The sequence below is a fragment of the Neopsephotus bourkii genome, unplaced genomic scaffold (assembly GCF_033783945.1).
Source record: "Neopsephotus bourkii isolate Nb327-2 ecotype Australia unplaced genomic scaffold, CSIRO-AGI_Nbou_v1 NB_1376, whole genome shotgun sequence".
NCBI classification, from domain to species: Eukaryota; Metazoa; Chordata; class Aves; order Psittaciformes; family Psittacidae; genus Neopsephotus; species Neopsephotus bourkii.
The window spans coordinates 2064036-2080110 of NW_026901855.1; the positions used below are offsets into that span (position 1 = coordinate 2064036).

At 49.4% G+C, this 16075-nt stretch overlaps 1 protein-coding gene across 4 annotated transcripts in view; it reads right to left on the reverse strand.

Moving 5' to 3' along the window:
- Window positions 1-16075, reverse strand: part of LTBP2 (latent transforming growth factor beta binding protein 2) — a 70988-nt gene that overhangs the window by 48800 nt on the left and 6113 nt on the right. For 3 of the 4 annotated variants that reach the window (XM_061367374.1, XM_061367373.1, XM_061367372.1), the window contains exons 2-3: window positions 13750-13820; window positions 7747-7990 (exon numbers count right to left, since the gene is read on the reverse strand). In XM_061367374.1, the coding sequence (XP_061223358.1) occupies window positions 7747-7990; window positions 13750-13820 (315 nt within the window). The remainder of the gene's footprint in view (window positions 1-7746; window positions 7991-13749; window positions 13821-16075) is intronic. The other variant, XM_061367375.1, reaches the window with a different exon arrangement.

Sequence of the window (16075 nt, forward strand, 5' to 3'; positions counted from 1 at the left end):
GATATTTTTCCAGCCTGAATCTCTTCTTAATTCCTGCCTATATGTTTAATTTCTGCTTGTCCCTGAAGAGAGTCACCATGCAAATGAGACAAAAATGAGGTGGTGCGGAGAGCTGGGTACCAATCCCATCCAGCACCAAGGACTCAGGGCAGCATTCCTCAGGATGCTTCTGAAGAAAGGAGAGGAAAAAAAGCATCTATTATATGGGGACTTCTGCATCTCCATTTCAGCCGTTTCAAATCAGCTTCAGTTCACCCCTTTTGGCTTGCCAGCACTTGGTGATTTATGGGAAACACTCGAAACCAAAGAGAACAGCTTTGATTTTGTTCTAGTACCAGCTTAAACCAAATAAGGCAGCATACAGTCAGGTGTGAGAAACCGCAGCATAATCCATATGCACAAGGGAGCTGAAAGCAGGCTGGATGACAATCCTAATTCAGGCATGCGGGAAAAACTCTCCAGCGTTTGATCATGTGGCCTTAGCACTCTTCTAACATCATTTTTTTACACAACTGCTTTATAAATTGTATTGTCATAAATGTCTGAAATGATATATGTATAGTATATAAAATAGGCTATAAACTGGATTTTCTGTACTACCTAACCTACCACATGTACAGTGCCCTGCACCCGTAGTGTCAGACTATGCCAACAGTAGCATTTTTCTTTCCGTTAGAAAGGATAGTGCATTTGAACGTTTTCTCCCAAATACTAGAGGCTGAATTGAGCTATAGGAATGGCTCCCAAGGAGGTGCAGAAGAACCAAGCCTAATGTGAAGACCATATTTGGAATTTAAAAGGAGCCTGAAAAGCCAGCTATCCTCTTGCTGCTCTGAAGTGTACACAACCCCCTAGAAAGTAAATACATAAAACACATAAACCAGAATGGTGCTGACAGCTTTAAAACACTAGAAAGTAGAACAACTGTATCTAGTGCCAGGCTAGAGAAGGTCTATCATGTAATTTAAAAATAGAAGTATTTTATATAAGAAAAATGACATTTATGCTCCTCTTGGGTAGCTTGAGCTTTTCCTTTAGGCTTCCCAGCCAGCTTGCCAAGGGCTTTCAACTGTGTCAAAGCAGGAGAGGGGCTGGGATCTGGAGCTTATGGAGATCTCATTGCCCTGAGTGGAATCTCTTCTCACATATTCTCACATGGCCTGGCACTAGATTTTTAGTTTCAACTTTTTAACAAGGGCTCAGATATCCACTGAAAGCTGGCTCAGGATCAAGGAACGCAAATGCTTGGCCACCTTGTGAAAGCTGTATTGCCAAAGGGAAGCACCTTAGAATGCTGCAATTAGGGCTTATCTGCACTGGGGAAATGCATCATTCAGGTAATAAGCATAAAGACCCCGCAGTGGCAGAGGCAAGGCTGGCACCAGCAGTTTACCCCAGGAATTTAACATCACACGCTATGGATTTGCTGGACTGGTTCTATCCCAAACAAAGTAGGAAACCTGACACAGTCTGTGCCATGGGAACACACTTAGGCTGGGGGGTGCTTCTCAGCCAGGCTCAGCTTTTACTTTCTCTGCTGTTTGGGTAGCAGTGAATTGTAACCTTCCTAAGTGTAAAGTGAGCAGCAACAGTTGTAAGTGAGCAGAAGAACAGGAGGTGTGTTCAGTAGGTACGTGGCTAGTATAGACCCCCTCCTAGTACTATACGCACCCTGGACAAATAGTCCCGGACAGTCAGCAGCAACCCAAGTAAGGCAGTAAAAATCTCCCCCTTTTCTCATGAATATGGAAAAGTTCAAAGCTGGCAAGACAGGAGACTCTAGATCCTGCTTTAACAATTAAGGCAAATCCATCTGTTTGGAGCAGCATGTTTAAAAATCAAGTGATCTCACAATGAACTTTGATTTCACTTACTAGTCCTCAGTGACAAGCTGGTCAAGGTGATTTTGCCAAGACAGTTCTCAACGTCATGTTTTTGGTGGCCACCTCAGGGTGGAGACCTTTAGGTTCACTCCTCTGCAAAGGACTGTGCTAGCCATCTGTCTGACACCAGAACGGAACCTGGCTTCAGCCCATTTTCAAAAGGAGGGAAATATACTTTCTTTATCTCTGCCACACACCCAAGATCCTGCCTTCTGCTTGCTCCCTGCTGTTCTCATCCTTCACTTCCAGGAGAGAGAATAGACATTTTGGCAGAGCCTGCCTACTGGCATGTGGTTCCTGGTGTCTCCAGGCCAGGAGCTCTTGCCACAACTCCTCAAGGGCTGTATATAGCCCTTCCTCTCATCAGGAAGGGAGGAGATGTCTCTTCTAGGGTGCTGAAGAGGAGTCTCTGAGATTAGAAGTCCATGGGGCAGGCATGTCGCAACTCAGCCTCTTCCTTTTCCATCCTGCAAACACCAGGCAACTCCCAGTAACTGCCTTGCCTAAACAGAGCCCTCTCAGAGGAGGCTCCCTGCCCTCAAGAGCTTAGCTGTATTAAGCTGTCTGCACAGTGTTTCAGCACCTTGTACCACAGCTATATCCTTTTCCCTTGCCTGGGTTACTAGGAAAATGTTTTGCAGGTCCCAGTCATTGCTTCTTTTCTGTGAAGAAGAAGGATGCCTTGCTTCCCAGGACACACATCCCATCTGGGCAGCACAGCTCCCTTGTCTCAATGCCAGTTACAGACGTATGTGTGGCACTCCTGCAGGGGGGCTCTTGTCGGGTGGCAGTGGCAGGACCCTCCTCTTGTGCTGCCTGGAATCAAAGGCAGTGGCCGTGTCCATCCCGATGGTGAGGGGCAGGGGCACAAAGCTTTTCCACTCCCTGCTAAATAAACAGGAATTCTGCTGATACTCCAGCCTTAGGAAAACAAAGCTGTTTCCATTTAGCTCGGCTTCTGGACCAAGATGCAGCTCCACCCGCACAATCATCGTCGGGGTTTTGCTTCTCCGGGCAGAGATTCAGGCTGAGATCAAGAGGAGGAAGGATTTGCAGCTAGTCCATGCCGGAAGGGCCTCTAACACCCTCCGGATTTTACTCTCCAGAGTACTCCCTGTTCCAAACAGCACAGTGCAGGGGCCTCCGGCTTCTGCAGCAGCTAACAAGTCCCCACAGGCTCCCTCAGACACCCAACTCTAAACCTCTGCTGAACCATGGCCTGCTGAAGGAACTTGGGAAGTGGTACCCATTAGCCTGTGTTTCAAGGGATAAGTCTGAGCATCTTCAGCTCGGCTATCATCAAAGTGAACTCAGAGATACCCTTCTCCTAGCCACGTCTTGCCCTGGGCATTGCTCACCTCAGGTAAGGCTGGGTATGCCGCCTTCTTCAGTCTCAGGAAGAGACAGTGAGCACCATAAGGGCAAGGCAAGGATGCAGTGACTTCCCCAGTAGCTCTCCAGAGGCACTAATGGCTATGTGTAGCACTGCAGCACTGACACCTGTGCTCAGCACAGCTGTTGTACACTCTGGCTGGGCAACACTCTGGCTGATGCCCACATCCACATCCTCCCAGGACTGCCAGCATGCCCAGAAATGGATCTATGACAGCTACATTGCAAATGACCACATACCCATTTCCTAACCTCCACACCTGCCAAGTTCAAAAACCTCTCCATTTCAATCGGTACACCAGTTGTGTATGACAAGTACAACCCTACTGTCAAGGTGCTGCTACTTCTCACCAAGGCTGAGGGCAGAAGACTGACAGTCACTTATCTTCCACTGTCAGAAATGCTTCCTGGGCTCTCCCAGCAGGGAAGCCACAGAAGGCACCACGGCTTCTGCTTCCAGGTGTAAGTGAGCTCTGGAGAGCCTGAGCGTATGTACCAGAAAGAGGACCATGGAGACAGGCACTGCCTAGTCATGCTTTTCACCAAGGTTTTATAGGCTCCTCCAGACTCCAAAAGACTTCCTACCTGCAGATCAAGCTACTCTCCACAGTGAAGAGGCAGTCACTGTAAGCAGCAAGTTCAACTAGCTGAGGAAGGGAAAACATTTTAATGCAGACCTACCACTCAGGCAAGTGGGGAACATTTTGGTTCAGGAAGCTCCTGAACAACCCAGGAGGTTACTCTCCTAACTCTTTCTGAAGACTATCTTCAGAACACACTGAACCAAAATCAACCCCATCTCTACTTAGAGAGCAGGTCTCTGGGGAGGATTCATGGGTTTTGTTTCATTTTCATACAGCTGTTCTACTGCATTAGAGCTTCTGATTGCTAGCTCCATACAAACACAAATAAAGCTAATATACACATAAATAAGGAAAAGGAGAAAGCAAATGTATCGATGTGAGGATTCATTTCCTGCCTTGGTGCAACAAGGTGAAGCTTAGAGGTCTATAAGCTCCCACTCTTGCTCAATTCCCCCTTGTTAGGAATGTAAGTGTGCAAAGAGGTTGGGGACTGGTGGCTCATCCTTCTCACAACAGCTGACCTGGAACCACCAGTGTCGTCCATCCACCAAGACACCCAAGAGCTTTTTTTACCTCTTCCTTATCAACAAATGATACAAGCAAGCCAGCTGCTGTAGGATCATGCTGAACTGACTAGAAAAAGTCAGTGTCCCATCAGAACAACCCATCCTTATACAGGAGACCAGGGACTGGAAAACCGAAGCTGTTCCCTTCAGATTTGACACTAAACTGAACTCCAGTGAAGGTGACCCTGCGTCTGCAGTGCCCAAGAATCTATCCTCATACAAGCACGTATGAGTAAGTTCTACCTAGCTTTGTGAAGGCCAATATGCTTCTTGCTTTTGCTGCTACTGTCCAACTGTTTGGAGAAAGCCTGATGCAGAAGCATCGGAAGTACTCTAGTGGTGGCACAGAAATAGATGATGTTAGACAGAGGATAGGCCAGGCTGCACAGGCCCTTGAATGACATGGTCTAGTGGGAGGTAACCATGCTCATGGCAGGGGGTTGGAACTAGATGATCTTAAGGTCCTTTCCAACCCAAACTATTCTATGATTCTATGGTTGTGTGTTGTAACTGCATGAAGCAGGGTCCAAGTTCAGACAAGTCTAAGAGCACGTTTTCATGAGACAAATGACCAATCTAACATGTGGCTTCCTCCAAAAGGGGAGTCTGCCCATCTCCTTCCCTCCACTGCTAGCCTTGCAATTCTGCCCAATTATCCTGGTCCCCATGATTTTTCAATGAGCCAATTTAGCCCAATGGAGTGGCGGAAAATTATCCTTAATTTTGTTGTGTGAACTGAGCCAACTCACCCAAGGGCCAGATGAGGACTAATGCCAGTGCACGGGACGGAGTGGGAGGGCATGGCTAGGTGCACTAACAGCAAGAATGCACTTTGGCTGCAGATGCTCACTCTTACAGGCTCCACAGCTAACCCAGAAGTTGGCAGGCTGAAGGGACCACTTCAAAATATTAGGGCAAGAACCAATTTAACAGCAGCAAGACTTTTAGGTCATGCTAGTTGCATGCAGTATGTTATACAGGGCACAGACAAAACCAAAGCAACTGAACTGTATGGGAAAATAGCCAGGGGCTGCAGTGAGGCATTTCAATGCTGACCACTGCCAGGGCACATGTAGCCCCACACCAGCCTGCAAAGCAGGGCTGCTACACAATGCCCAGGCAGGAAAGGCAACAGCTTGAAGCACGGTACCCAAATGGGCAGTGAGAAATCCCTCCTGGAGACATGCACTGCAGCCTCGACAAACCCTTGAGGATGGGTCGAGAAAGTAACCAGTAGTGGATGTGTCCCAGGGTCCTACTTGAGGCCATCACAAAGGATGGACGTCAAATGCTCTCGCTCAAGTGTGGGATAAGGCAATGCTCTATGGCTTCCAGGGGGAGGGAAGGAGGAAAGGCATGGCACAGTCCTTAATGGCATCCTATTTCTCTGGGACAGCGCCAGAGGATTTAAGGTAGTGGCAGGCAGCTGGGCATTCAGCAATCCCAGCTCAGTGACTGCTAGACACCGCGTCTGACTGTGCGGACAGGAATGCTCTGCCAGTGCGGGCACAGCCCGCTGTCCTCTGTGCAGAGCCTGAGGTCATGTTCCTTACTGGGAAAGCCTTCAACAGGTGCTCTATCTCCAAGGGCACTGCTCTCCGTCCCCTGCAGCCCCTCCACACACCGTGGCACACAGGGGTAGGAGGAGGTCACCGCTGTGGGGAAACTTGTCAGTAATGCAGGCATGTGCTAGGGCTGCGTGCTTGCTCGAGCACCAAGCCCCTCTCAGGGCAGCGATGACAGGGGCCTGGCCACCTCTCCCCGCCAGCATCACCTCTGCCTTGACTGAATTTGGTTCCCATCAGATTATCTTTCATTTGGGCACTGAGGTATGCCAGCTTCAGTGAACTACCTCGTATCAGTCAACTCCCCATCAGTCATTTGAGCCCCTCCAAAATTGTAGATGGATGAAAGTAAGTGTCTAGAAACGTCTCCAGCACACAAATTGCCTCTGGTTCAGAAGAGACAGAAAGGCAACAGCTACTTCAGGTGCAATAGGCATGTTAAAATCAACTTCAGGAACAGAGAAAAAACAAAGGCCAAATTGTTCTCTCCTCAGGCAGTTCTAAGTGGCACTGACAGAGAAAGTCAAAACAGTTCAGAAAACAGAAGGAAGAATGGAAGTTACCTCCTGGTTAGGCACCTGGAATTTGCTGTAATGTTTTCTTGACTATGACTGAGGGACTTCTGCTGGAAGCCACATATAAGTCCTCTGCTGTGGTGGCTACCAACAAAACCAGTTATTCTGGCCCAGCAACTGTGCAAGCAGCAGCAAGACAGACATGGGCCTTTAGGGGTGGTGCATCCTAACACTTTGCTCTTGTAGCCATGGACCCTTACGGAACAGCAGAGATGATTTAGCAAAAAACCAACCAAAACAAAGCCAAAACCAATCACCATGTGTGGGTTGTTGTATAGCAGCAGGCACCATTCCCACCTTTCCATCTCCGCTGAGCCATCAGCAAAGCAGCAGTGCTTGGCAGTGCTTGCATGGAAAGGCACCTTCCCCACCTTTACTGCCTTCCTCAGCAGAACACCCACAGCTTCAGCAGGACTCCACAAAACCGAAAGCGTGGAGGAGTTGCAGCTTGGGTACAAGAGCACCTCAGCACTGATCTGAGGCAGGTGGGCTGAAACCATAAGCTCTTCCTCACCCAAATGACCGGACGATGTCACCACTGTCATTGTGAGCTTAACAGACACCTCGGACCTCCTGCATGGGGCTCTGCAACCTCCATCAGCTGCATCTTTGTACCCAATAAACAGGCATCTGCCAAGGTGGCACTGAAATATGGCACAGAAATACGGAATGAATGGCTCAGTAACAGCTAGAGTCTACCAGGAGACATCTCTGAGTATCATTGCTTTGTTCATACCAGCACTTATAGCGCAGATTAACAGCACCTCAGATATATGTACCCTTCTGCAGGTACTACTATTGCTCTAAACACATCCTCTTGGGAAAGAGATTTAACCCACACTCGTCCATCCACCCTGCTGCTACTAAATGGAGGCTCTTCACCAACTGGACATGGGAAAGTTGCTGAACTTCACAGTACTCTTTCCGCATAGGACCATTGTGAGCCTGTCCCATTTCTGCATATGCCTGGGGACCATAACACAGTGCTGGGGACAAACCAAGTCCCTTGGAGGGACATCAAGACCCAATCCCCTTACATCAGCTCCCAGTGGCTAGGAAGGAGCCTCCCCCAGGGGCCAAAGTGCCTGGTCTCACAGAGCAGAGGCTGTGGCCTGACTGAGCATGGGGTTATCTGCTGTGGGCTTGGAGGAGCATCCTGCCAGGAACTGGGTTTAACTTACACAGTCGGGACGTGCCGTGGGACAGGTGCCTGAGCCCCTTGCAGGGATGTATCCCTCCCTGCCGTGCTGGTCCTCCTCCGCAGGGAGCTCGTGGAGGGCTGGAAGGCGGCAGCGGCACCAGGTGGGTGGTACTCCTGCTCGGGAACAACTTCTTCACACCGGGAGCCCTGGAAGCCTGAGCGACAGGTACAGACCTGGGGCCGGCTGCAGGAGCCCTTGTTCTGGCATGGCGGGTCACAGACAGCTGAGGAGACACAGAAAGGCAGTTAGTGGTCATGGGGCTCAGCCCCATGGTGGTGGCAACCGTCTGGGGCAGCACAAGAGTGGTTCCATCTCTTCTCTGCAGGCACATGACCTTCAAAGTCACAGACTTACTGCTGCCATGGGTCCCTAACACAAGGTCACCTCCATCAGAGACTTGCTTCTGCTCCCACTTCACTGGCCTCTGCAGAGCTCTTCTCCAACAATACTCATTTCAGAAAGCTCAGAAATAAGTAGCATGGTCTGTAGAGCACGTATGGCCTATCCCTGCCTATAGCACTCTGGGCAAGGACAGGACGCCAACCCCAAAGTAAGGGATTGAGTGTTACCTTTCTGGGGGGTTACCTCTGTTTCGGGGTCTGATTTGCATGATCCTCCTCCCCCCCACTGCGGCCTGTCCCCCTCCCTGCGCTTTCCAGCTCTCCCTCCACAGCTGATTTTGGAGTCACTGCACTCAAATTCCTCCACAGCTATGGGGACTTACAGTTCATTAACTTCATGCTCAAATCACACTCTGAGCCTGTGTGTGTTCCTAATTACAGCACATCAGCTTCAGTTTGCACCCTGGGAGGAAAGCACTATTTATTTTATGCTGGACCGTAACACTTCTCAAGTCAACAAATGCCAAATCCTGTTTGTATCGCAGACAGCAAGAGCCAGGAGACCACAGCCTGCTCAGGTAGGACCAGGCTCGCTGCTCTGAGCAAGACTAATAGAAAACACACTGTAAAACAGTGTCATTCTTCCAAGAAGGAAAGGGCCAGCTGGCCAAAGAGTAATGAAACCTTGCTCGACAACACAAGGTGGACATTAAACTCCAGCTGCATGGGAACCCTGTGGATGGGTTGAAACTTCTGCTGAGGACCCCTTCCTCAGGACAGCCCCAGGAGGCTGCAGGAGCATCCAACATCCCACCATCTTCACATGCGGCTGCTGGGCTTTCCTAGCACATTCCTCCCTCTCTGGCTGCACTCTCCATCCCCATGGGATCCAAGCACACCTGTGAGAAACACTGCTTCTAGACAACAAACACACAGAGAGCTCTAGCCTCATGCGCCATCCTGCTGTCACCAAGCAAAGGAAGTCCTTGTGCAGACTCTGAGGTCCTTTCACAGCAGTATCACCACCACAACCCTTCCCTCACCCCAAAACTGGACTGCCATCAGCTTTTCCTAACTAGATCAGAGATATGTTGGCTGGAATACTTCATTTGACTGTTATTACCATGTTAACACTCAGGAAGAGAGAGACATCTCAAGACAAGGGAGAACCCAAGTCACGTAGAGCTGTATAGGTTAAAGCCAGAGGTTTTGATGAAAACCCCCAGTAAAATAAATCAGCCACCACTGCAGACTCTGGAACAGAGACAGGGTCCTAGTCAGGCAGGAATTAACCGTGTCTCTGGGAAGTCTGGCACTCCAAAAGTTGATGTAATTTATAATATAAAACTCAGCTGTGATATAAATAGGCTGCCAGTCCCCACCATTATCTCGCAATAAATGCCTGTTTTAACAAACGCCACCAGCCCAGGAAGCCTGCCATTGAAAACAGCTGCTTCACGTGCTGAAATACTGCAGAGCTGCGAGGCCGGGACCTGGGACCACAGCAGTTCTCACGGCCTCTCCCACTAACAACACTCATAGTCCTGTTAGGCTGTGCCCTTCAGCAGGATGGCAGTGATAAGTGACCAGGCACTCTAAAAAGCCCTTAAGGCAGCTGATACAGAGAAGAGAAATATTCCAGCTCCAGGATTAATCCCCTTCCCAGTTGCCTTTGCAGACTCAGGCAGAACTTGAAAGAGCTTTAAAAAGTCACTGGTTTTCACTCAGTCCAGCCCTGCGATGTAGGGAGAGCAGATTGTTCAGTGGAAGTACTGCCAAAGCCAAGTGTGTAAAATCATGAGTCAGATCCCAAAAACCATAACAATAACAGAAGGAACAAGACAGTTTGTTTGGAATCTTTCTCTTTGCTTTCTGGTTTCTGAGCCCAAGAGTTACTCTGAGATGTCAATCCCCAGCTGTGGAGGCTATGAACAGTTTCTGTTAAGATAACAGCCACTCATGTCTTCTCACTGTAGTCTCATGTAATCACCTGTTCCAGGACCTGTGGCTTTAGGGAAAGCAAAAAGAGTCATATAAAAACTCTTAATAAAAGGATAAGTTTTGGAGTACTGCTGAATTATCATTAGTAGCAATGCCAGCTTGTTCAAGAGCATCTAGCAATACCCCCCAGATCAAGTCTGATGCTGTCTAGCCCTACAAGTTCACACTGCAAGGATGACTGTGGCGTGACTCTGACCACTCACTTAGGCCAGGCAGTCAGGACCCTCAGAGGGGAAGGCCACCAAGTCTAATCTACATCACATTGCCGGCACACCTGGTGCAGGACTGAGCAATGACTTTGCAAGGTAACATTCAACTACTGTGTCCCTGCTGCTTTGCACATGCTCTAGGTCAAGGAGAGTGGTGTAGATCTTCACTGTAAGCAGTGCCTGCTCAGTCCCATTTGAATGCAGGGGAACCTGTCCATTCAGCTAGGCAGACACAGGAAAACTGGGAAGATGCTGAAGGACTTGTACCCCTGGGGTGATTTAGTCCGCTTTCTCATGGAAAAGCTTGCTTATTGATTCAGAGTGAGATGTAATCTCAGTCTAACTTAAAGCTCTGATCATGTCAGCACACCCAGAAGGGAAGGATAATTTAACACAAGTGAGAGATCTGTGCAGGCTGACAGGCGGGGATATCAACAGCAATGAAGGAATAATAAAGGGAAAACAGAACTTCAGTGAAAACCAGTCTGGGTTCAAAAGACCCTACAGTCACTGTACAGAAGAAACCCAACAGGAGAGACCATGTGAATGTCACCTTCATTCTTCAGATGTGTAAAAGCCCCAGGTGCTAATGTGACTGTATGAAGACACACTCTGAGACCACAGTAGAGCTAGTGACTCATTCTGGAGTCCCTGCGCCTTCATCCAGTATCTTAACTGCAAAACCATCTGTATGAGATTAGAAAGCACATTAATAGGTCTATTCCTTCCCAACATGCTGATTAAAAATGTTTCTTTTAAACTTTAAAATATCCATGTCAGGAAAAAATCTCACCCTACACTATCAGCCCAGGCTGCTGTGTTGGGAAGTAACAAAGAACCATAGTGAGTAATGCTGATGAAAGTAGAGGCTGATGAACTAACGTCGGGAGGCTGAGCAAGAGGATTCCTTTGCTCTTAAGCAGAAGGGAAGGATGATGAGCTAATAGGCAGCATCTAAGTTATTGACAAGTGCACACCACAGCCCCTGCAGTCCCTGAAATATGAACAGTGCAAGGCGGCTTCTGGCCAGCTTGTGTGTGCAGGTTTCTTCTCCACCAAACCCAGGACATAAAGGCCTGAGTTTCACCCCAGGATTTAAGTGTTCAGAAACTGTGTAGATGAGGCCCTCAGTGACATGGGTTAGTGGTGGTCTTGGCAGTCCTGGGGTAACAGTTGGATTTGATGGTCTTAAAGCTCTTTTCCAACCTAATTGATTTTATGATTCTAAGTTAAACAGGCAGGAGGTTGGATGAACTCCTTGGACCCAAATACAAATGTAGCTCATTATCCCTCATGTCCCCTCCTGCGGGATGCCCTGTATGCAGTTTCGTGTGATGAGCTGGCAGCATGTGGGTAGAAAGCAAGCCTATTGCAAGCGGGTGAGGTCTTCCTGCTGAACCCCCTCAGCTCATTTCCACTTTCCCAAGAAATGTTGGTGTCCCAACGAGAGAGATTTCTCTTTTTCATCCTCCCAGACACTGATTCTCTGATAACTCCCCAGATTCACACTGCACTTTGGTCCTCAAAGCTAGAACAAGCCAAAAGGCTAGAGACACCTGCCCATGGCTTGAGTTCAGTCATATGCAAGGAGATATTGCAAGAGGAAAGTTCCTGGAGAAGCATGGGTGAAGAAGGAAGAAATCACCATGCTTGGTAGATGATAGGAAGGAGATAAGAATTTGGCCTATTGTCTCTCTTGTACCCAAGCTTAAATCTATGAAAACCAAGGTCCCTGCTCAAGACCCAAATGCCAACTTCTTCTCTGCTCCATCACACTAAGAGGTTCCCTCTGGCTGCATTTCTACCCCGATAACTTCCCTGAAATGCCCATATAAAAAGACCACGGGGTCAGACACTAAACAGCATTACAGTGCAGAAACTAACTGGGACAGGCTGTCCAGCATGCCTTGGCAGCTTTAAAAAGAGACGAACATCTCCAGCAGCTTGAACTCCAGCAGAAAAGCCCTGCGAGGGAGGTAGCTGGGAATGAAACGATGTTTACACATCACCAGTCTCCCCCTAAATCCTGCTTGAGATTTACCATCCCCTGTCAGAGGGACACTGTTAGGCCCAATCATGTTGAAGGGACCTTTTAATGAATCCCTGGGGACAAGGGCCCAGCACCTGAGCAACTGCTAGACAGCCTTCATGGCTGTGAGCCCAGATCGACTGCTCCTATGAAAATCCCTAATGAGAGAAAGATGCTGCCATTGCTGGCCCCGCTCTCTGTTTACAGACACTGTCTGGCAGCACAGCACGCTCTCTACCGTTTGGCTTCTGTCGGCAGGGGGAGAGGGAGAAAGAAGGGAGGTGAGTCAGCCCTTGGCCCCTAGTTCCCGAGCAGCGATCGCTAATGCAATTATCCCAGCACTGCCGAAGCTCCATGAGACCCCGCAGCAAACAAAGCTCAGCTTCTTTCCCTGCTAAACATCTGGGCAGCTGCTGCCACTCGAGTGAACACAGATGCTCTGCGCGATCCCGGGCAGGGCGTTCCCATCCGGAAAGCCTGCCCAGTGCCTGCGTGCTGCCTGTCCTCTGAGCTGCCCAGGCACCCATGCAGCCTCGCACCTCCCTGGGACCAGGCAGGTGCATTGGAGAGGACCATGGGTGGGATGGATGGTGTAACCCCATTGTTAGGGACAGGGATCTCAGCAGGGGCTGGGCTGTGGTTGCAGAGCTATTGGGTTGGAGATGACAGTGCAGCTGCCCCTGGCATGCACGGCGCTTGTGCCTGCCCAAACCCCTTCCCTTCCAGTGCTGTGTCAGGGAGCCCAAAATGATCTCAGCCCCAGGGCTGTGACAGGGCCCTCAGAGAAACAGAGCCCTTATTAACCCCTCTGTGAGCAGGCAGGAGAGCCCTGCCCTGGCAGTTCCCACACTGCACCCCCTGCCATTTCACACATCCACATGATGCACCACCCTCCAGCCCTACCCAGCCCAGCCCTTGTGCCAGCTCCATTAATTGCTTTCCTTAATAGCACCCAGGTAATTTGCAGCCCTGATCTGCCCCTCAGCATCAGCACTGCTCGCCCACATGAGCACAGCCCCACACTGCTGGTTCCCACCTGCTGGGACTTTCACAGACCTGCCTTTTGCTCCAAATAGGAAGATGAGAGCCCAGGGCTTGAAACTCATCCACGAACGTGCCGTTGCAATGCCCTGCCCCAACAAGACCCTGCTGGGGATGGACACTAATAATGATAATGAAGTAAAGCCATAATTACTCAGCGTGCTCAGACTTCACCAGCAGGTGGGGAGAGCTGACCCACAGCCTGGCAGCCCCATGGGGAGGCTGGAGCACTGCCTGCAGGGACCCCACAATCCATCTGCCCTGGCACAGCTCAGGGGGCATGTTTGGCGTTGCAGCCATACCCAAGCGTTTTGTAGGGGTGCATCAGGAGATGCACACCAGCTGAGACTGTCATACTCACGTTTGATGCAGCGGTTTGTGCCGAGAGCCGTGGTCCATCCTGGGCAACACTGCCTGCCACAAACATTTGGCCTAAGCGGAGAGACAAAGCAGCGTGGTTAGGAGAAGGGGAAGCTGAGGTCTCTCTGCAGCCAGCACCTCTGAGTCACCCGTAAAATTATTTCCTGCAGCATGTGATATTTCCTTCCAGATGGACCAGCAGCTGAGATCAAAACCAATGGGACAAGGGCCGAGTTGTTTAAGTGCCTGGAAAAGAAACCCCCAAGGGCTATGTGAATGCCGCAGTGTGAGTGATCCCTCTGGGAGTATAATGCCCAACTAGCATTATGCTGGGCTCCTGGCACAGTGCTCAGAGAAACCATTTTCCTCCCGAGAGCAATTGAAGGCCAGTAGCCTGGGATCATTAAAGATCTCATGGCACTGCGGTGTAAGTCGGGCCTGACTCCAGCTTTGGTCATAGCATCTCACCTCCGCAAATGTCCGGAGCTGCTTTGGCCAAAGACAACACTTCATTCTCCACCTAAGTGCTGCTGCCTGGTGCTGTTCATTGCTCATTACCCCAAGAGGGACAGCCCTCCAGCAGCCACACCAGTCACTCCTTGCTTGCTCTCCCTTTGCAAGCACCCCAGTCCTGCATTTGTTACCTGCCTCTGGTGCCATGACCCCAGGGCCTGGGGACTCTCCAGTGCTACGAAGTTTGTCTCTATCTGACATGCACAGTGCTACACTAATTCCAGGATGCTGAGATCATCCCATGGTTGTTAACTCCAGCACTTTGCTGCAGCAACTTTCGACTACCTTTACATAAATGATGTCCTCCCCACTTCTTCCCTTATGTGTTTTCAGATACTGATCACTGCCAGCATACAGCTATCAGAGGCAGTGCTGTGCTTCCAAGAGGTGCTCTGCAATGCCCAAGCAGGCAGCTAATCTTGCTTCCTCTAGTCACACCTCATATGTCTATAATGAGAAGGAATAACAAGTTGCAGGGTAGTCTCCAAGCATATTTACTCACCTTGGAGGGAAGGTTTAGGAATATCTAACTTCTCCATGCCTAGGTAGATGGGAGAGCATAGTCATCAAAAGGTAGAGAGTTAGAAATAGGAAGGCTGAAAGCTCTGGAAAGCCTCTGGAAACGAAGTGAGGAGTATGGTTTATTTCTAATGCTGGACAAGGCAGTCAGAGCTGCCGACAGAATTTACAGAAACCACGGAAACATGCACATTAGTCTTCTGGATTGGCTTTAACATGAAGACAGCAGGGTCAGAAGATGATCCTGCTCTGAAATGGTATCCCTGTGACTGCTGCATCCACATGGCATAAGATGAGGCTCCAGAAGTGCCAAAGCTCAAGCTGTGGGGCTCACGCTTTAGGAGAGCCAAAGACAGCGGGTAGCAGGTGTGCCAAGGATTGTTCTGGTGTTCATGAATGAAGCTGCCTGTAGAGAAGGGGAAGGGGAAGTGGTCTGAGAAGCCACATCACTTGTAAAGTGCTATCCAGCCCTTCAGGATCAACATTTTACTAACCTGGGTAGATTTTTACAGGCAGAAAGCACTTAGATTCCATTGGTGTGACTTCCTGCAAGCAGAACAAGCCAAAGTAATTCCTGCATCCACTCACATCTGCTCTGGCTGGGCTAAAGTACCAATTCCCAGCTTTTTGTCTGTCAACCCAAATAGATCCATGGGTCTCGTCTTTAAGGCATTCCCAGAAAGTATCTAAGGAAACCAAACTTTCCTTTACTTACTGCATAAGAGCCCATGAAAGGCCTTAAACTTTTTAAAGACATCTAGATCGGTAGTGAAAACTACTGGGCTGGAGCTGATCTTTAGGTAATTAAGGGACTCCACTCCAAGCAGCAGCATAAACATCTTTGCTTTCCCCAGCTGTTTTGGCCTTGAATCACACTCTTTTAATCCCTTTATGGGATTAAAGTTCAAGTTTTATCTGCATGTCTCACATGCATGCTGGAGGGAGCATACTTCTACATGCTTATCAACACCAACAGTGAGCCAGAGATTGTAGGAAGAAAGGTATGAGACTAAAACAGACAGGGGCCCAAGCTTGAGCAGACAAGATCACTCTTGATGGCATGAAACCCCTGCTGGGCTCAGCACAAACCTCTCATTAACACAGTTGCTCTGTGTTACTGCCAACTCCAGACATGAATTGCCAACCCGAGGTGAAGAGAGATGCTAAGCACCAAGGTGATGCTCTTGGAGGGAGGACAGCCCAGCATGTGGAGAAGGAAGCAACCAGGCAGGGATGCCCTCAGAGGCAGGGGCAGAGGGAGTACCTGGACAGGAACATCCTTTCCTTCCACAGCC